Source organism: Lathyrus oleraceus, chromosome 7, assembly GCF_024323335.1.
Source record: "Lathyrus oleraceus cultivar Zhongwan6 chromosome 7, CAAS_Psat_ZW6_1.0, whole genome shotgun sequence".
NCBI lineage: Eukaryota > Viridiplantae > Streptophyta > Magnoliopsida > Fabales > Fabaceae > Lathyrus > Lathyrus oleraceus.
Window position 1 is genome coordinate 235,288,998 of NC_066585.1, and position 21,823 is coordinate 235,310,820.

Sequence of the window (21,823 nt, forward strand, 5' to 3'; positions counted from 1 at the left end):
ATCTGCCTTTGGGAGCCATCAAAAGCTCGAATAATCAGTGCACTAGTCCTCATCTCGGGCCCCTTAAACTGTAATTGACTTAATATAACTTTTGGCATTACATTAAGCGAAGAACCAGTATCGACGAGAACTTGAGATAGAAGAGAGTTTGTACATATGACTGAAATATATAATGCTTTATTGTGAGCATTTCCCTCAAGAGGTAATTCCGCTTCATTAAATCCTAAGTACTTGTTGGTTGTGATATTTGCAACCACGTCTTCAAACTGATTGACCGTGATATCCTGCATCACGTGAGCAATATTCAGGACTTTCAACAATGCTTTACGGTGAGACTCAGAACTCAGAAGTAAAGACAATATGGAGATTTTGGAAGGAGTCTGGCCCAACTGATCGACGATTTTGAAGTCACTCTTCTTGATCAATTTGAGGAATTTTTGGCCTTCCTCAAAAGTGATGCTCTTCTTGTGATCTTCCACGTGTTCGCCTTCAACCATCGGCCATTTACCTTTAGACGCCTTAAATTCTGCAGTCTTATCAGAAATAACATTCATTGGTACTGGAACAGTTGTCATGTTCGGAGTGGCAGGTACAGTTGTCCCTGCTGCGGAGGAGGAGGAGGAGGAAGGACTTTCTCCTTATGCGGGATAACTGTGGGTGATGGAGACACCCTATGAGTGTATTTTGGAGCGAATACATGGCCACTACGAGTCATGCCTCCCGTTCCAATTATATTAACGATTTCAGTGTCAAGAATGTGAATCTCTTTTTCGCCCACGTACGCTGCCTTTTCATACTTCCAAGGCACCATCTTGGTATTCTGATATGGGAACAGGCTAGGAACACATAAATGGATCGGATGAATCCTCTTGGGAGCAGGTTGAACCTTCTTCTTCCTATACACGATAGTTATAGGCTCGATTACTGCAATCTCTTCAACTACTTTAGCTCTAGAGAATTGTATCAGCCCTTGATTCATCAGCTCTTGCATACAACCCTTCAACTTGTCACAACTGTCAGGATAAAATTCGCATACAATGCAATCTTCATGTATATCAACTAGGAACACAAACTGTTCAAGTCTCTTCAACACAGTTGACATCGGTCTTTACATTGTCAACCCTTATTACAAATTATGTAGTTTCCTCTTCAATAACAACATTGACTGCTGAGCCACCATGATTAGGCAGAGGGTTCATTTTCACATTAGGCTTTTCTTCTGAGAAAGACATAACCTTCTAATTAATCAAGTCTTGGATCTTATTTTTTAGGGTCCAACAGTCCTCTATAGAGTGTCCTATATACCTGGCATGGAAGGTGCATGAGGCATTAGGATTGTGCTTAGAATGATAGGGAGGAGAGGCTGCTGGGATTTCCTTTGGTACGATAGCCCCTACGTGAATCAAATATGGTACCAATTCAGCCTATGGTACCAAGGTCTGATCAAGATGAGGACGTTTTCTAAAGTAATTCCTGTTATTTTGGCCTTGGCCCCTGTTGTCACGATTGTATTGTCGACGCTGGTTGTTGGTTATGGTTTTATGGTTGATACTGGCATGGAGGTTATTGATACTGAGCAGCGACGACATAAGGATACAGATAATATGGCATGAGAGCCATTGGAAACTAATACTAGGGGTGGACACTTTCCGTCACAACACTTGTCTCCCTTTCTTTCTTTTTTGTAAATCCCCCATGCGACTTCTTATTCGTAGTTTGCTGAGCGGCGATACCTGCGATCTTCCCAAATTTCAGCCCATTCTCAACACGTTCACCAATAGTTACCATATTTGTGAAATTATTAGAAGAACTGCCAATCATTTTCTCAAAATACAACCCTTGAAGCGTGCCCATGAAGATGTCGATTGGTTCATTATCTGACAAAGTTGGTCTGACACTAGAAGCTATCTCACGCCAACATTGAGCATACTCCTTAAAAGTCTCACTGGATTTTTGTGCTTGATTTTGTAGTTGCAACCTTGTCGGTGTCATATCGAGGTTGTACGTGTATTGCTTTAGGAACACTTCAGATAGATCTCTCCAGGATCTGATCTTAGTGCACTCTAAACCCATATACCAGTCCAAAGAAGGCCCATGACAGACTATCTAGGAAGTAGTGAATTAGAAAATGATCATTGCCAATGTATGATGCCATCTTTCTGCAGTACATCGTAATGTGACTCCGAGGACAGTTTAGCCCTTTATACTTCAGTAGGTCTGGCACCTTGAATTTCTATGGAAGTACCATATTTGTAACCAAACAAAGATCTAGTGCATCAATGTCGAAGGCAGAGAAACCTTTGATAGCCCTTATTCTGTCGTCCAACAACTGATAATCTTCCGATTGGGCTGGACTAGCAGTGGGGATGACGACCTGACTGGTTGGTCGAGAAGTGTCTTGAGCCATCACCTAAACATGTGCACTTTTAGGAGAAAACAACATCTACAACCGATAGGAGAAACCGGGAGGCACTGTTTGGGAAGTAGTATGCACCATGTGAAGGAACTGCCCTCCAGCTTGAGCATTAGGGACCTGAGGTGCCCCAGTCTGCCCATACTGAAGTGTAGGGTTGTTAGGTGTGCAGGTCAGCATTGGCAAAAAAGTTTCCCCAGGGTAAACAAACGGAGCAGCTTGAAATTGGTTCACATTTGCAGGTTGAGCAGCCTGGGAAGGAACCTGAAAGTGGAGGCTCGAGCCTCAGTATTTATCTTCATTGTCAGGAGTTTCAGCGGGAACCTAACCTTGGTTGTCCTCGGGGTTGGCAACATCAACCGTGAGAGGATTCTGAATCGTGGGCACACCCCATGGAAAGACAACATTCCCGACAACATTAGGGGCAACAAGAGTTTGATGAGGGATAAAGGCACCCCCATTAGCGAACTAAGCAACAAAGTTTTGGGGCATCCCTTAGGGATAGGCAGCAGCAAGCCTATTCACATCAGAAGGAACCAACTGATAATTCACTGTTAGTTGGTGCTACGGTCTTCACAGGAGTTTCGACGGTAACAACAACATCAGCAATAAGATTGGTCACCCCAGCAGCATGGGTGACGTTGGCAACAACAGGGTTAGCAGAGGTAGAATCCCTCTGACTTTGGAGAATCTCCAAGATGGTCTCCATGTTTCCCCTGAAGAGGTTCATCTCACCTTGAACCTGAGCAAGAGATTCCTTGACAACAGCGTTATCATATTCGTAATCGACCATAATCCTTGATTTGTTTGCACTGGTATAGTAGCGATGACGAGTCGTCATATTTTCTGTAGAAAGATGGAGAGGGTAAGCATTTTGTTTTCTGGAGGCTTAAACAAATAAATATGTGGATGCATGAATGTATGCAAAAAAGTTTGGACATATGCATATTTATTTATTTTTAAAATTTGTTTTTATAAAAGAAAATTCCCAAGAAACCCTTGAGTTTGTTCATCAACATAAGCAATCATAAAGCATAAAGAGAGAGACAGTATGTGAAGTAAATAACCAAGAAGCTCTTTTATTCAATAATAGGAAGTGAAGTACAAATACACATCAAGAATTTGCCCGACAGGCTACAATAATCTCAACTTTGAGTCTAACGAGTACCAATCAGCCCAAGGGACATTATGCAGAAACACTTCGACAAAAGCTTCATTCAAAAAATCTGGGAAGTCTTCTATGGCATATTCAACTAATTGGGTCAGGTGTGCACGCCTTTCCCTCCAATACTGCGTCCTTCGAGGAGGTCGTGCGGTAGAGTGTGATCAGGTTCATCTAGAATACTTCTCACAAATGTCTTCTTTTGGTCTAGGAGCCCTTGAAGATGTCCATTGTGCTTCTCTAGATGATCATTCTCTTGTTTGAGTAGGTTGGTGTTCTCCAGATCTTTATGTACTTAATCTTTTAGCTAGCTCACTCTAGTTCTGACGAAAAGGGACTTCTAGCTGCTTGATGCGGGTCTGTTCATCCTTCAGCCCTTTCTTGCAAGCTTCCAGCTGGTCTTAAAGTTTATTGATCTGCTCTTTGTAATTAAGCTCCAATTTACAAGCCTAATATTGAGTTTTTGTTAGCTGTTTCTTCTTTCCTGACAGGCTAGCATAAGTTCCTTTTAGTGCTTCACCCACTTTCATTCTTTTGTGAAATTCAGCATGTACCTCATCGTCTTCCTGGCATGCTCTATCTCTCTTTTGATTCAGGTTGAACCTCAAAGTATCTTTCTCCAAGGACATCTTACCAAGTCTAGATCTTATATCGACATTCTCTTTCTATAGGGTATTGATAGTTCTTTTCACTCAACGACTTCAGAAGTATGATTGATCACGGGTTCAAGAGGCTTGATTCTCATGGATGGTTCAGATGGAAATGACAACAATATCTCTTTGACTCTGTCTTTCACCCACCTGGTGTAAGCTTCCCTGGCTATGCTGTTCTTCTTACCCATTTCTGCTCTTCCTTGAGGACAAATTGCTCCCCAAGCCATGATAATCTTCTTGAGTAGCTCTGTATCATCAACCCCTTCATGTAGAATAAAACCTTTTACACTCTTGGAATCAGGTTTATCTATCACGGGGTATCCCAATTGTCGTAACGCCAACCTTGGATTATAGTGGATTCCCCCTTTTGTACCAAGAAGAGATACGTTAGGGAAGTCACCACAGTTGAGGATGAGTTTGACGTTGTCGTAGGCTCGATAGTACCAGGAAATATCTTTGGCATTTAAGGACATGATCCTCTGAGACCACTTCAGATTGTCTTTGTTTTCAATTAAAGGACCATTGCCAGGTAGATGCAAAATAAACCATATATATAGCAAAAGGGTACAATAGACGATGGTTCCCTTCTTCTTCTGAGTCCTCACATGAATGGAATAGTAAGTATCAGCAAGAATAGTAGGAACAAGATTATGACTTAACAAGATATGAATAGAAGCCAGATCCACAAATTCTTCCATGTTCAGAAAAAATCTGATCCCATAGATAAGTAGAGCTAGAATGGCGTTGAAAGTCATCCAACTCTCAGCATCAGCAAAGGTAGTATCCTTCTCCACCAGAAACTTTGAGGTAAACCCATGGGTTCCACCCTTGGGATTCAGGTTTAACTCCACTTCCTTCTCCCCTATGTGGAGAGCTTCAGCAATGACATGGTACTTAGGGAGCTCCCTTGTGAATACATGAGGCACCCGGTTCTTGATCCCAATACCCAGAATATGAGAATACTCCTCCAACGTGGGTGCCAACTGGTAATCTTGAAAATTAAAGCATCTCAACGGAGGGTCGTTGAATTGCGCCAGAGTGTGCACAACATTGGTATTGACTTCAGTGTTCAAGATTCCTAGGAGGTTTCCATAAGACTTCTTTAATTCATCTTTGTTCCCAAGAACTAGACGTGCCCCTAATCCTCTGAACACAATCAAGTGAGGCTCCACAAAGTTGTAATTGTGAGTGCTCTTTCTCTCGGAAGTCATGCTTCGTCTCGGATTCTTAGTTAACAAACTGGGCTCTTGGATTCCTAGAAAAGAAATGCATATGCAAAAAGATTTGTCATGATGAATGATAATGTATGATGGAATGATATAGATCAAGCAGATTCAAAACTCTAATACATTCTGAATAATTTGTATATGTCGTTTGTTGTAAGTTCAAAGGTTTGACGCAATATAAGAATCAAGGTATGTAGAGTCTATGGTTTCCTGTAAGAAAAACCATATCCCCCTCATAGGTATGGACTATGCTCCAAGGTGGTCCCTAGAAGGTCTCCTAGAGTCATCGACTCAAAATGAAAATACCCTGCCGTAGTGAATGCTCATAAGACAAAAGTACTTCCAAGTGAATCTAGTATGGGTGTAGTTCCCGTGACAACCCAATGCGCGAAACATAGGTGTACACGACTATCCACGAATCTATCATGTGTAGACTAACCTCGGGTATAGAGATTCACTCATGTAGCATCAATCCCAACCCAACAACAGTACATATAGATATCCAATGTAACAAAATATGCAGAAGCCTAAAGCAGTAAATGATGAATAATATAAGGAGAGTAAAGCATAAAGATAAACACCTAAAACTAGCGAGAAAACAACCTAAACTAGGCTCGAATCCTTTTAGTGACTAGGAAGTACTCCAAGCAATGAAGCTTCCCCAACAGAGTCGCCAACTGAAGCTAGAGGAAATATACCCAAACGTATCGCACGCTCGAACATACAATAGAGTCGCCATCAAACTTTATTTATTCCCGAAGGAAAGGGAAAACATCAATAAAACCCAGAGGAAAGAGATATGATGGGTAAGGAAGTCGGTTATGCAAGGGGAAGGTATTAGCACCCCTAACATCCATGGTACTCCATGGGAACCGTATCAGTCATTATCGCTCGGATAGGTGTTATATCTAAAGATTACCCGCAAAAGAATGAGAAAGAAAAAGAATGGAATATATAAAATGCTCGGTGAGGATTGGGGTCCTCATGCCTATGTATCCTCATAGTGCAATGAGGAATTTAGAGCTTTGTAGTTCAAAGAACTAGTGGCGGGAGGTGAAAAGAAGTGTGATCAAGGTATGGTCTAAACCAAAGGATAATGTGATCTGGACTCCAACAAGGGGTGAAAGCGTGAACCCAAGAGTAAAATTGGCTTTTACCGATACGTGGGCTAGCATGGCTGCCACTATAGGGTAAAGCCAAAAACAAAGAGAATTAAGTGTTTAGGGATGATCCAAACAGCTCTTGGTTCACAAGATAACGCAAGATGGAGCGCAAAGAGGTAGTGTATTCGGCTCAAAGAACAGGGTATATCACATGAAGTGAATGAAGGTAGCATATGGATGCATCATGGAGATGAACGGAATGAATGACCAAAGTCACAGAAATGAATATTTGGTAATAAGTGACTGAAGGGTATAGTTTGAAATCGAAGGTAAAGGTATACTAGAATCCATAGAAGAAATGGGATATGTACCATAGAGGGAAACAACGTTAACTGATACGTGGACTAGCATGGTTGTCACTATATGGTATTTAGCCAAAAAAGAAGGAATTAAATGTCTAGGTACGAGCCAAACAACTCTAGGTACAAATGCGGACTGCCGCTATATCATCCTAAAAGGGTGTATATGGAATTCCAAAGAAAGTGTATTTCGGTGTCAAAGAAATAACATGTCACTAGGGTGAGCGGTTCAATGATTGAATGTAGACAATGGATAGTGAAAGATATGGATGGTTCCCTAAGGCGGAAGGAGGAATAATTAAAAGTATGCTCGCCAAGGATTCACATCCTCGTGCCTATGTATTCTCATTGTGCAATGAGAAAATCAGAGCAATCGTAGTCCATGGAACCACGAGAGCAAAGAAAGAGACTAAAAATGATGAAAAGTATAACTTGCACCAATAGAATGGTATCAAGAGGTATTTGTCTAAGCAACAGGACCTTACAAGACAAACCCAATTTTAGAGGTTAAATGCCATGGAACAAAGAGAGAGATATTTGTCTAAGCAACAAGGCCTTACAAGACAAACACCACTTCAAGAAATGATTGCAGTACTGTATAGTACATGGAATAATATATCACTTGCTGGGGAACAAACAGTTTGAGATCAAAGAAGAATAGTATCTTGGATCCATGAAGGAGATATACTATGAACCGAAGAGAAAATTGGCGTCTAAGCCAAAAAAGAATGAATTAATTGTTTGAGGACGATCCAAACAACTATAGATTGATGAGGTGGACTGCCGTTGTATCTTCATAAAAGGATGTACAAGGAGTCCAAGGAGAAGTATATCAAAAAGATGGTATTGACTGAATGAATGAAGAATGAAGTGTTTGATAAATAAGGTAGCTCGCGAAGAATCTAAATTCTCCTGCCCACGTATCCTCATAGTGCAATAAGGAAATTAGAGCTTTCGTAGTTCAGCCCACTAGGGCTGAAGATAAGATGATTGGCGAGGCAAAAGAATATGATTGATTGAAATGAAAAAACTTGACAGTTGATTGATAAGAATCACACTAAAGTCTCTGAGTAAAGGTGGATGTTATGAGCAAAGGGCCAAATGTCCCGCACCCAAAGATATCCAGAATGAGTGTAGGAAAGCTCAAGTCTCATCCCTTCTTTACCACTTAAGGCTCGTGGCATGTAATTCTCATATTAACTTTGAAGTCGTTGGAGAAAGGTATTTTTGTTGTTGTTTCTTGCAATGATGATGGAGACCTTATCAATCGTTCAATTCAAATTGCACTAAATTCTATGAGTGGAGATGAATATAATGAGTCATTCGATCAAACGTCCCGTACCCAAATATATTCATAATGGGGGTAGGAATTCTCCAGTCTCATTCCTTCTCCATTGCTTAAGGCTCGTGTCGTACAACTTGCATCATAATTGATAAGTTGTTGGTGTAGTCCTTTGCTTATTGCATGATACTTTGTGAAGAGGGAGACTTGCCAATCGTATAATTCGAATTGTGCTAAAGTCTATGAATAGAGGTGAATATGATGAGAAACTGGGTCATTTGTCCCATACCCAAAGATATTCATAATGAGGGTAGGAATTCTCCACTCCCATCCCTTCTCCATTTCTTAAGGCTCGTGCCACACAATTCTAACCTTGATTTGACAAGCTCTTGAACATGTCACCTTTGATGTACTTTGTATTATCCACTACTTGGTATGACTGAGGATGCCTTGATTGAGAATCTGACTTGAGGCCTCGAGCTCCACAGCTTATAGAAAAAGTCTCATTAAGTGACCAAGGGTCTTTTGGTCACTCAAATTAGACTGTGGGATTATACAATATCAAAGGATTTAGTTGATCAAAATTGCTTTTGATCAACTTGAATTGGGGGTTTGATTTGATTTTGAAAACTAGGTTAATCATAATTTAAAGGTTGGACTTTGTTACAAATTATTCTAAAGGATCATGTAATTGGTCAAGGCTTGATTAAAAGATAATTAAATTCTAAGTCAAATTCTAAGGGAGCATGCCATCATATGGTCAAAAATAACAAAAGGAAACCCATAAGGGTAAAATGGTCATTTCATAAGATATTCAATTACAAGCACAAATTAAATTCTAATTAAAATCTAATTATTGCCTAAAATGTAATCAAATTCTAAAATTATTCTAATGTTAGAAATTAAGCTACATCAATTAAACTCTAAAAAAACAATTAAACTCTAAAAAAATCAATTAAATTCTAAAAGTCAATTAAAATCTAAAAATCATTAATTCCATTAAATTCTAATTTCTTAACCTAATTGCAAATATACTTCTAAAGATTATAATAACCTAATTAATTAGTAATTAAGAGTAAACCTAATTGCTAATGATTAATAAAAAAACGGAAATGCTAATTAACCAAAAAAACCAAGAAAGTTTTACCTTATACCCCTATATTTATCCTTCCACCCCTACATTTTATAAAAAATATCAATTTTATCGTTATATATTTTTAATTAATTTATTATTTTATTTTATAAATATTTTTAAAATTTTATTTTTGTGTACCGGAAGACTTTGCAAAAGAGTTCCGGTAGTCATTTTTTCAAGTATTTTTTTAATATTTTTTTATGTACCGGAAGACTTTGCAAAAGAGTTCCGGTAGTCAATTTTTGTGTACCGGAAAACTTTGCAAAAGAGTTCCGGTAGTCATTTTTTCAAATATTTTTTAAACATTTTTTTGTGTGTACCGGAAGACTTTGCAAAAGAGTTATGGTAGGCAAATTTTATGTACCGGAAGACTTTACAAAAGAGTTCCGGTAGTCATTTTCAAATATTTTTTTAACATTTTTTTGTGTACCGGAAAACGTTACAAAAGAGTTCCGGTAGTCAATTTTTGTGAACCGGAAGACTTTGCAAAAGAGTTCCGGTACTCATTTTTCAAACATTTTTGACTTATTTTTTTTGTATATCGGAAGACTTTGTAAAAGAGTTCCGGTAGTCAATTTTTGTGTACCAGAACTCTTTTGTAAAGTCTTCCGGTACATAAAAAAGAGTTTAAAAAATACGTGAAAAATGACTACCGGAATTCTTTTACAAAGTCTTCCGATATGTAAAATAAAATTAAAAAAATATTTAAATAATAAAATAATAAGTTATTTAAAAATATATAAGGATAAAATTGGTATTTTTTATAAAATGTAGGGGTATAAGAATAAATGTAGGGTATAAGATAAAATTTTCAAAAACCAACCAGAAGTAAGCCCAACAAGAATAAGCCCAGTAACACAAATAAACTTCTCATGAGGGGTGTAGGCCCTGCGCAGGGTATAGCAAAGGGGCAAAACACATGTGCTTAGGAGCCAAAGCCCAAGGTGAAGTGCAGCCAGGCGCAAGAGGTGTACTCGTAATTTGGGATGATAATGATGAAAATGATTCAAGCCCATTGTGAAAAAGGCCCATCCAAATGTGGCAATGAGATTGAGCACGTGGGGAATCCATCGGCATCTAAGTCAACCATGCACGTGGTGGAGACGAAATTTGAATTAAGAACGCGTTAGTCCTCAGGTCAACCTTCAAACACCACCACCGTGGGCCACCATGTCGAACATCCCCTCCGGCGGCGGTGACCGTCGAAAACGAAAATCGGACCTAACATTTCAATCGTCTCCTTCGCCTCTCCATGAATTCCTCATTGATTTCCCTGAATTCCACGTCTAGGACCCTAACCGCTTAGATCTCCTCAAGAACCCTAAATCCTAGAAATCCAAATTAAATCCTCAAGATTCTGAATCAAAGCCCTAGAGGTTAGGGCTTTGACTCCTCCGGCCAAACTCTACATCATGGCAACTAGGACGGACCAAAATATTGAAGAGAAACGGAAAGTACTCATCGAAGATGACGTCGGAACTCAGGTACTATCCTTGTTTGGAATGTTGGCATGACTGCACTGTGAGCTGCTTGCGAAACAGAACTGCAACTGAAGTGGCTCGTTATTCCAAATTAATTGTTCTCCAATGTTTCTTCTATAATATTATCAGTATTGCTTGCTTTTTTTGTGTGCTGGATTTGAATGATCAATTGATGATGGTTGTTAAAGGATGGTGATTGACACGATTATGAACTGAATGTGATGTATTGGTGTAGGAAAATCAAGCTGCTAATTTGCTTTGTTTTAGTTTGCTAATGATGCATGTTTGTGATTGTCTGATTAGATGGGATGCTGCAAGTTTTGTGATGCCTTGACATTGTTTGATGGCCTTGGTTTCTTGGCTTGCATTTGGTTTGTAGCAAGGTTTTGCTGATGTGTATTGCAATGTTTCAAGCATGCTGACTTGGTTGGGTTCATGGTATGCCTCATGTTCAGCAGGTTCACTCATTTTGCAGTAGGTAGGTTCATTGCATTGGCTTGAATGTATTGTAATGGCTTGGTTATAACCTCATGGCCGCATGCTTCTGTCTTGGCTTTGTAGCAAGACACTCCATTCTTCAACTTGGTTCAGATTATGTGCAACATGGCATGTAGTGTAGCATTGTTGTTTGTAGTATCATGATTAACATGGCATGACGTCTTAATGTACATGGGTTAATTCTTGCATTGGTCCTTCTTGGCCTTAGGTCACAAAGGCATGGTTATGCACATGGAAAATGATGATTGAACCAAGACTTGCAACATGACCAAGATTGGAACATACATGACAAATAATAAGGATTCAAAGGTCAAGGATCAAAATTTTATCTTAGGATTGGAATTAGGATTAGGACTTAGGGTTTTTGAAGATTGGGTTGACTTTGGTCAAAGTTGACCAAAACGTCAACTGTTGACCAAAGTCAACATTTGGTCAAAATTTTGTTTTTTTCTATTTTTCTCATGTAATGGACACTTGTATGATTATATAATGAATGTGATTGATATTTTGGATGAAATGGATATGATGATCTTGTATTGAATGAATTTTTGTATAGAATGCATTTTGAATGTTATGATTTAAAATTGATTTGAAATGAACCATGAATATGACCTTGGATGAACATGAATCAAGACTTAATTAACTTTGAATTGGATTAATCAAGCCATGGTATGGGATGAAGTATATTCAATCAAACCTTGAATGAATGATACATGGCAAGACTTGAGTGTGAATGGATCATGACTTAAACCAATAGGAGTGTACAGATGATACAAGACTTAGATGGATTCTTAAATTCTAGTTGGGGCCAAAGTGGACAATGACTATAACTTAACCAAATATCCATGACCAACAAACACCAAGGCACTGAAATCAAGGAAGGCATGAACAAATTATGGACTAAACATGGAGAGGTGACCAGGTGAAATGCCATGAGAATGGAAGTAAATGAATGTGATCAACCCAAGACTTGAGTTGGGGCCAAAGGGCTTAGGTCTAAGTGAATGGGACCAAACCATGTAATCACCATGAATGGACCAAAAACAAGAGGTTATGGGGGACAATGATCAAGAAAGGGCACCAAATACACAAAGGGTGAAGAAGTGGATGAAACTAGGGTTTGGGGCTATACAAATGAAAAATCAAGCCTTAGGACCAAATCCTCCTTGATTAGGATTACATGAAGCATGTCCTCTAGCCAAGGTCTTTTAATCAAACCAAATTCTCCACAAGCAAGTTCTCCAATGTATGATCCCCCCATTAGGGTTTTGATAGCCAAGTCATATCGATTTTGAAAACCCCCGAGGATTGCTTAGATGGCACCTTGTTGAATCCATACCTCCACAATCAAACAATTAGGGTTTCACATCCCCTATGCTTTGATGAATAGCTAAGCCATACTTTTGAAGTTTGATCCATACACAAACCCTAGCTTCACAAGCCAAGAGTTTTGAATCTATAGTGATCCACTAATGGATGAATGATGCATATGAATGAGTTATGAATGTATGCAACTGATCCCCAAGTCAAGTGGTTGGATGATATGATACAAAAAAGGGGGGTAAATTTTGGGGTAGACACCTCTCAGTAGATGATCAAACACCAACCATCACCGTTTTGGCTCAGTTCTATGATCCATCATTTCGAAGTTTCTTACTCCAAGACTTTCAGTTGACTCCAACCTTAGAGGAATTCAACATGTTTTTGGGATTTTCTATGAAAGGAAAGATACCATATAATAGGATTGGCCAGGTACCTGAGGTAGAGGAGCTAGCCCTTGCATTCCACATCCCCATCTCTAATGCATTGGCTAATTTGAAGAAAAGGGATAACCTCATTGGTTTTTGGAGGGCTTACCTAGAAGAAGAAGCAAAAAGGTTGGTTTTAATACATCATTAGGATGCATTGGAAAACATATTAGTTATTCTCATATATGAGCTAGTATTGTTCCCAACCCATGAAGGTTTCATAGATTCAGTTGCCATAAGCGTCTTTTGGGTCGTTTGGAAGGATAAACAAAGTTTGGTTCCTCCACTACTAGCAGACATTTTTCATACCTTGCATACTCGACATGAAAAGAAGAATGGAATGTTTATATGTTGTCTTCCGTTGCTCTATAATTGGCTTATCTCATATGTGTTCAAGCCTAATGCTCGCATCAGTGAAATGTCAAATGGGGATTGGGCAAGAACTCTGGTGTCTTTGTCTAGTAAGGATATCCTTTGGTACCGACACAAGCTGAATGTTGAAGAAATCATTGTCAGTTATGGTAGTTTACCAAATGTACCACTAGTAGGATCTAAAGGTTGCATCAATTATAACCCCATGTTAGCTCTACGATAGTTTGGATACCCTATGCGTGGGAAGCCCGATGATAAAGAGTTAGAAGAGATTATTTTGAATGATATGGGAACCAATGATCCAGTTCTGCTCCATAAGATCATCTGGTCTTGAGAAAAGGTGCATGCCAAAGGGACAAAATTAGCAAAGAAGAATGGTGCAACAAGGGTTCCTTATCAGCAATGGGTCTCGGAGAGGATCAAAATTGCGAAGATCCCTTTTTCTATAGAGATTCCTTTAAAGTCTACTTCACCAAAACCTGTCCCTGTTTATCTTGAAGAGGTGGAAAAACTTCGAGCCATGGTAGCTAAACTTAGAAAGGAGAAGGAAGATCTGCAATTTGAACTCTACAAAGAAACTAGGGAAAATATGATTCTCAATAGGAAGAGAAATCAAAGGAAGGAACTTTTGGAGGAGAGTCATAAGAAGAATAGAGTTTAGAAAGATCTCAAGGAAAGAGTTTTGGAGTGCTTAGACCAGGCTGATAGTGGATTAGGTTCACTCCATGATCAGTTAGCTAAGGCCAAAAGAGATGGACAATAGTGGAAGCGTTTGTGGGACCTAGCCACTAAGAAAAAGAAGGACGTAAGAGAGGAGCTTGAATCCCAAATCCAAGAGCTGAAGGAGCAACTTCGAAGCTCCGAAGCTGAACTGGTGCGTGAAAAACGCCTTAAGGAACAAGCCCAAAGAGCCTCTCAAATATGTCCTAGAGCCTGGGAAAAGAAGTGTGATGAGCTGAATACCAACAAGGAGCTAGCTAGTTATTGGAAGGAACAATATGAGTCTCTAAAGAGCCAAACCATGGGTTGGCTAAATCAGAGGAAGCATTTGAATGAGATATTGGATAAGTATGAACACACCAACAACCTTCTGCAGCTAAGTGTTGTTGCATACCATACGAAGTTGGCTAACCTCATAGAGTTTTGTAATGGCGTGGCCAGAGACTTACCATGGAAATTAGAAAATGATATAGAGGACATGGATGAAAACAACACTCATCCTTCGGCTCGTGACCTTGTTTTGCTTTGCGAAAGGATGATGCGAAGATTCAAATAAGAATTGAAGGCCTACAAAGAGCGAGCTGCTAGGAAGACTCTTTGAGTTGTTTGCTTCGTGGTATTTCCAATTTTTGTATTTGGCTTAATATTTTGTACCCACCTTGAATATCTACTTCGTACTTTTTGGCTTCATTGAATGAATGAGTATTGAATTTTTGCATCATCTTCTGACTATTGTCTCCTATTTCTATTCACATTACTTTCAAAGTGTGTGCTCAACAACTGAAAAGTTGATAAGAATCCCTAAAAATAAATAAACATAAAAATTTCATAATGCATTCACACATACATTCATGCATTCTCCAAAATAAATAAATAAAACTCATTTCATTTTCTCTATCCAGTTGTTCCACACTGAGTCCTCAACACCACTACAACACTCGAGCCAACGCTAGTCAAAGAATGGCAGATCAAGAGAAAGAATTGGAGAGAAGAAGCTCATAACTCGAGGACTTGTGAGAAAATATGGGTCAAGTCATGGAGATACTACAAGTCATTAAGGCCAAGTTGGACACTTAAATAACGGTTGTTTCAGAAGTCACTGGTCCTATGATTGAACCCTAACTTGCAAGAATAATGCTTACTACTTGGCCAATCTTCGGTTTACCTCTCAACTTTACACCTCCAGTTGAAGGCGCCCCTGAGGTTGTACAATCCACTTAGCAGACAGTTCCTCTACCAACTATCAATGAAGCTCATCATGTGGTCCACACATTTACAGCACCTCATGTCCTTGCACGTGTGCAACCTTATTTTGAATATCAACAACATGCTCCAGATTTTTATTACGAAGATGATGAAAGGCATGAAGACATAAGAGGAATGAAAGAGAATTTCCATATTCTTGAGAAAAGGTTAAGGGCTATGGAAGGTGATCAAGTCCTTGGTATTGCTGCTAGGGAGATGTGCTTAGTGTCTGGTCTTATGATTCCCGCAAAATTCAAGACTCCTAATTTTGATAAGTATGAGGGTCACTCATGCCACAAAAGTCACATCACCATGTACTATTAAAAAATGGTTGCTCATGTCGAGAACGATAAACTTATGATACATTTCTCGAAGATAGCTTGAGGGGTGCTCCCTCTAAGTGGTACTTAAGCCTAGATCAAAGTAGAATTAACTATTTCCAAGACTTATATGATGCTTTCATCCAACATTATAAATATAACATGGATATGGCCCCGGATAGGAGGCAACTGCTCAGCATGTCCCAGAAAGATAACGAGTCTTTTAAGGAATATGCACAATGATGGAGGGCCCTCACAAGTTGAACCACCCCTTGTTGAGAAGGAGTTAGCAGATTGGCTCATGGATACACTAAATCATATGTTTTATAAAAGGATGGTGAGTAGTGTATCGGCAAGGTTATCTGACTTGGTTTCCGTGGGCGTAAAGGTTGAGCTTGGATTTAAAAATGGCAAAATGATAACCACCACTGAAACATCCGGTAATAATGTCAAAAAAAATTCTGGAGGTTTTCAAAGAAAAAAGAGGGTGAAACGAATATAGTGTCAGCCAGTCAAAGAAGGAGTCACTCGTGGAAGAAGCAACAACAACAAGTTGCCCAACAACAACCAACTTATCCAGTGCAGTATATCCAACAACCGTATGTGGCAACAGTCACACCGACTTTCAACCAACCACAAGCTCTTATCTATCAACATGTTTAACAAGCACCAGTATACCAGCAAGCACCTACGACACCTGTTTATCAATAGCCAACACAAGCTCCGCGTCCTCAAAATCTTTCAAATCAGAATAGGGTACAAAGAGGTAGACCTCCTTTTGGTCTTAACCCTATGACATACACTAATTTGTACACGTCGTTGCTGCAAAAGGGGTTGGTGACTCCCAGACCTTTAGGTCCTCCACCTGATCCGTTGCCTCCATGGTACAACCAAAATGCCCATTGTCCTTTCCATGAGGGCGCTCCTGGACATGATTTGGAAGGCTACTATGCTTTGAAGCATATAGTGCGTGTATTAGTTGAGAAGAAGATCCTTTCATTCGGAGATGTTGGACCCAACATAAAGAATAATCCTTTGCCTGCGCATGGTGTTGTTAATCCCATTGAAGATGTATCTGATGTTTATATAATAAAAAATCCTGAAGATGTTAAAACTCTGTTGCTAGCATTCCATGCAAGATTGGTGGGAGTTGGCCTAGTTGATACCTGTCATGACAACTGGGTAGAATGTGCCATTTACCCAAGAATATGTAAATTGGTACGAGTCGATGTTCAAAACTTGATGGATCAAGGTGTTTTATAAGTTTGTGGTCTTGCAACAAACGAGGAAATTTCAGTAATTGAACCCTTTTTCAATCTACCAAAACCTGTTGAGATAACTTATCGAAGAAGGGATGTTGTTCATGAAGGAGAAGGGCGATCTAAAATGCAGCGGAATTTAAAATTTCTCCTTTAGTGATCCTTACGAATGGGCATGATCAGTGATAGAATTGTTACCTCTTGTGGCTATTGTAACCTTTGATGCAGATCTACGGAGCGATCACGAACGTTGAACGATGACAACGCCTCTACTCAGTCCACACGAATGAATTCCTTCAATCTTAGTGCTAGCTGCTACGAATGAAGGCTTTGAGTGAGAGAGAGAGAGAGAGAGAGAGAGAGAGAGAGAGAGAGAGAGAGAGAGAGAGAGAGAGAGAGAGAGAGAGAGAGAGAGAGAGAGAGAGAGAGAGAGAGAGAGAGAGAGAGAGAGAGAGAGAGAGAGAGAGAAACGAAATTGCAACTGCATAAATGCTTCTACACAAGGGTTCTATTTATAGAACCACTTGTGTGGGCTGCAAGCTAAAAAGCCCACTCAAGTGTATGTGGCACATATCTTATAATATGCCAAAATCACTTAAGCGCGTGGTACCTTACCATATTTCGTATTCTACTTAAGTACATCGTACCTTACGATGTTCTATAATTCACTTAAGGGCACCATACATTACGATATTCCTTAGTTACTCTATCTCTCATCAATCCGTCCTTTTGTGTGTAACCCTGTAGGTTTTCGCGGCATTGGCAATCATATTAAATCACGTATTTAACATGATAAACAGTGAGCGGTATCTAGCAACACATCACTGCTACCCAAGACACGAAAATGTCATGTGATATGACAAATCCTTTTGTGATAATACTTATATGTACAATTACCCTTTTGCCCTTATGTCTATATTGAACACAAGGCATAGACCGCATCATCCTTGTCCAGTTCAATATTGGGCCCATAGACATTTATCCTGTTACGCAGGATGGAAAAATTCCATCTAGGTCACTCATGTCCCTTAGCACGCTTCGTGGAGTACCCATCAACTGTCTTTATGGTCATCCAGTTACGGACAATGTTTGATCAGCAATAAGGCACTCGACTCTACATCTAGGGTCCATAGTGGTTTCAAGTCGAAGGGTGGTATACATCATTATCACCATGAGAATAACTTATGACACTTTGCATAACATTATATATAGTATTCTCATAGCGGGTCAATCCAGTATAAAAATATTACTCTTAATATTCATACCTATGTTTAAGACTTGATAACTCCTTATCCATGATCCATGATCCATGAGATGTGATCATCAGTCTATATACATAATAGTCTTAATGATTTAATGTTATCCCACTTCACAATAAAGCTCGACTATGGATGCTTTAAGAATAGTGTCCTTATGTTTAATGTGATCTCATGATTAAGTCACACTTGATACATTAAACAGACTATCTATTCTAGGGACTTTATTAGACAAACATAATAAAGAAAAAGCCTTTTATTATTAATAAATAATTCAATACAAGTACCAAAAGTATTGGCCTCTAGGGCTTACACCAGCAGTTCATCCATCATCCATAGTAGTTTGTATGCATCCCCCCTTTCCCTTCGAAAGCACCAAGGTCGTAGCTTGGAAATATGACATAACTGTGGTAGATGGAAAACCTAAAGATGTTGAATGTGAGAGAGCCTGGAGGATGTTGATGCCAATATCACAAACATCGCAGGGATGAGCACAATGACTTGCAGTGGTCGGATTTATACTCCCAATTTCAATATAATCCCTCAAGAACCGGCAAAGGAAGCTAGTGCAAGGTAAAAGTCACGTATCATTCGCGTAAATGATTGAACAAAATAATTTTATAAATAAATATTCTAATTATAATATTTTCAACACACAATCAATCAAACAAACAATTTTAAGTATTATTTATCATGCAATCTTTTTATTTTTATATTTCTTTTCTTATGTGTTCTTTGATTCAGTCACTCAAACTCAAAAAAAAAAAAACAAGATAGTTAAAATTCTTTGGATTAACTTAAAAAAACTCAAAACTGGGGTAAAAGGTTCATTCCTTAAAGTAATAATTTGTAGAAAAATAAACTATTATTAAGAGGTATTAACCAATACTCTATATAGCATGACATTTAAATGCAACAATAATAACTAGTTTTGAACCATTAATATAAAAAAACTTTTTACTAATATAAGTCAAAATAAAGTTAATAAATTACTTTTAATATAATAAATCCTATAACGAGAGTTGAGTAGTTCAAACTTTAAGCTAACTTAGTAAAGAAGTTGAAGTCATTAAATATCTAGGATTTAAGTTCACGTGAATGAAAAAAATATTAACCTAACATTTAGTATAATATACTAACATTTCTGCATAAAAAAACTAATCGACATGAATATAAAATTTTCTGTCATAAAATTGAAGAAAATCAATAGTACTATACCAATTAAAATCTACTGTTTTTTTCTTCTTCACATTCTATTATTTTACATTTATTCATTCACGTCCCCATTATTTTCTATTTCCATCTCAATTTTTTTCTTCCATGACTGCATGTCTCTTACAATATCTATGTAAATTAGGCATGTATTTATTTTTTGGGCACTCTTTACCCAATTTTTCTAAACCTAAAGAATACTTGGAGTGCATTGGCAGCCATCATTTGATACAATATATACTGCAACTGTCTCAAACCAATTACTTCACGAGATGATGTACTGCATCTATATATTAATAATACTCTGCTAACTCAAGGACTCGTCACAGTATTAATGTATGTATTAATTGCTTGATTTATTAATGTAAATTCGTACTAAATATCTAACAGAATAATGTCTCGTAAATGTTTCTTGAAAAAGTGGTAGAATTAATGTGTTTTCAGTACACGTTTGGGGGAATCCGATCAAGCAGGAAAGTAAAAGAATTATTTTTGGTTACAAAAGAAAAAAGTTTAGTTGAGTTTGGTTCTAAGGTTTACTCGAATCAGAGTAGATATCAGGAATCAACCAGCGTTTACATAAATATTTATAAATTATTTCTGAAAAATCTTTGCATTCAAAGTTACCCACTATTTTTCTAGTATTCTAAATGAAAGAAATTAAGTTTGCAATATTTTCTCTTTTGATAATAAATAAATAAATAAAAAGTTAGAGAAAAATATTACTTTTCGTCGAAGATATGAGATATTTTACTTTTTGTTAATTAATGGATATAAATATGATAAAATGATATATGTATTTACTAGTATTTGTTTTGTGTCGGACAAAAGGCTTAGGACTTACTATGTACGTTGACCAACCAAAGGCTTAATAATGTGAGGTCCATTATTTAAGAAACATTGTGATTGCAACCTTCGATGCACGATATCACATTGCAAAACCACTCACGAAACTTTGTTCAATCGTAGCTTCAACAATCTCCTCCATTTCTTGTTCGCAACACAATAATGGCGCCGTATATGGAAAATGACCTTTGATTCCTGTGATATCCACGATTTTAGATATAGATCTTGGCGTTTATTTGTAACGCTCGTAAAACGTCGTACCGGAATCGTGCTCAACCTTTCGATTTGAACAATCTTAGTAGATCTGTTCGAGCTGCTCAATTTCATCGCTCGTATATCTCCAAATCTCAAAAATGGCGGTGTCTGGAAACGGGCGCATGTATTCACCGTTGGCGATCCGATCGGTCACCTCCTCTTTGTCGTAAATACTAACAACTTCTTCAACAATTACGAAGTTCAATGGGGGGAATGAGTTCGAATCTAATTATGGGATTGTAGCAACTTCCAAGAGCAATCTCTATGAAAATCGGGCATAATCCTAGCCGAGCTCCAGTCAGGCGAAGATATCAACGCTTTCCGCCACGACCGGGATGGTTATGTAGTTGGCATCAAGAAGGTGTCAGAAGCTTGTAGTTAATGGTGCCCGTGTGGCACAGGTTTGTAGTTAACATCGGGCGTCGGACAAGTATCAAGGTTCATCCTGTGGATACCATAGGATTTCCACCGGATGCACCCAGAGCTTCCACCGGCCGGATAGTAAAGCAGGGGCCCATAGAGATGCTCGGCAAGCAAAACCTCAAGCACCGACTTCCAGAGGACCTGTCAATATTTGCGTTCGACCGCTGTCGAATCCAACAGTTTGACAGATTTACCACAGAAGCTCTCGGGTTATGTTTGAGAAGGAATGAATAAGTCAGAATCCTCTTTTATCCTCAGTTGAACAACCAAGTACCCAGGACATGTTGAGGAAGCTCCAAAGCCGAAGATGTAACACCCTACTTCTCGAGTCAACAAATAATTAAATAAAATATGTAAAACACATATATCCTCCAAGTTGGATGTTACTCAACAGAAATCAAAACATATTTTAACCACATAATTAAAAATGAAATCGTTTGATAATCAACAGAAATTATAAAATACTTGGTATTAAAAACCTCAACAACATTATTAATTTGAAAAATGGTTCATCATCAAAAATCAACGAAAATACATGCAACACAAAATAAATGACAGAACAACATGTTTCCTCCGTATTACATATCAGAGCGACTCCAACTATAAGGCTCGATCGGCAAGCAACTAAAGAGGCACAACACCGTCTTTACCCTCAAGCTCCTACTCAGGTACCTGATTATCTGTATTCTAGAGGAGCACAAATAACAACACAAAAAGGGGCGAGAATAAATTCAAATAATAAATAGTGCACAAAACAATCAGGATAGATTCACAAACTATAGAGTCACACACATATCAAACATGCACCACAATATCATGTATTCACATCTCACCCATATCATGATCAAACTCATA

At 38.5% G+C, this 21,823-nt stretch overlaps 1 protein-coding gene and 1 long non-coding RNA gene across 2 annotated transcripts; one reads left to right on the forward strand and one right to left on the reverse strand.

Moving 5' to 3' along the window:
* Window positions 1-4,263: 4,263 nt before the first annotated feature.
* Window positions 4,264-5,439, reverse strand: LOC127103136 (uncharacterized). The gene has a single exon (XM_051040417.1). It carries the CDS (start codon window positions 5,437-5,439, stop codon window positions 4,264-4,266), a length of 1,176 nt encoding a protein of 391 aa, XP_050896374.1.
* Window positions 5,440-10,242: 4,803 nt separating this feature from the next.
* On the forward strand, window positions 10,243-11,835 carry LOC127107364 (uncharacterized). Its single transcript, XR_007795702.1, has 2 exons — window positions 10,243-10,817; window positions 11,118-11,835. It is a non-coding gene; the product is annotated as an uncharacterized LOC127107364 (long non-coding RNA).
* The last annotated feature ends 9,988 nt before the right edge of the window (window positions 11,836-21,823 follow it).

What these genes read in the sequence shown, in the direction of transcription:
- LOC127103136 (XM_051040417.1), bottom strand. Translation starts at nt 5,439, where the DNA reads ATGACTTCCGAGAGAAAGAGCACTCACAATTACAACTTTGTGGAGCCT.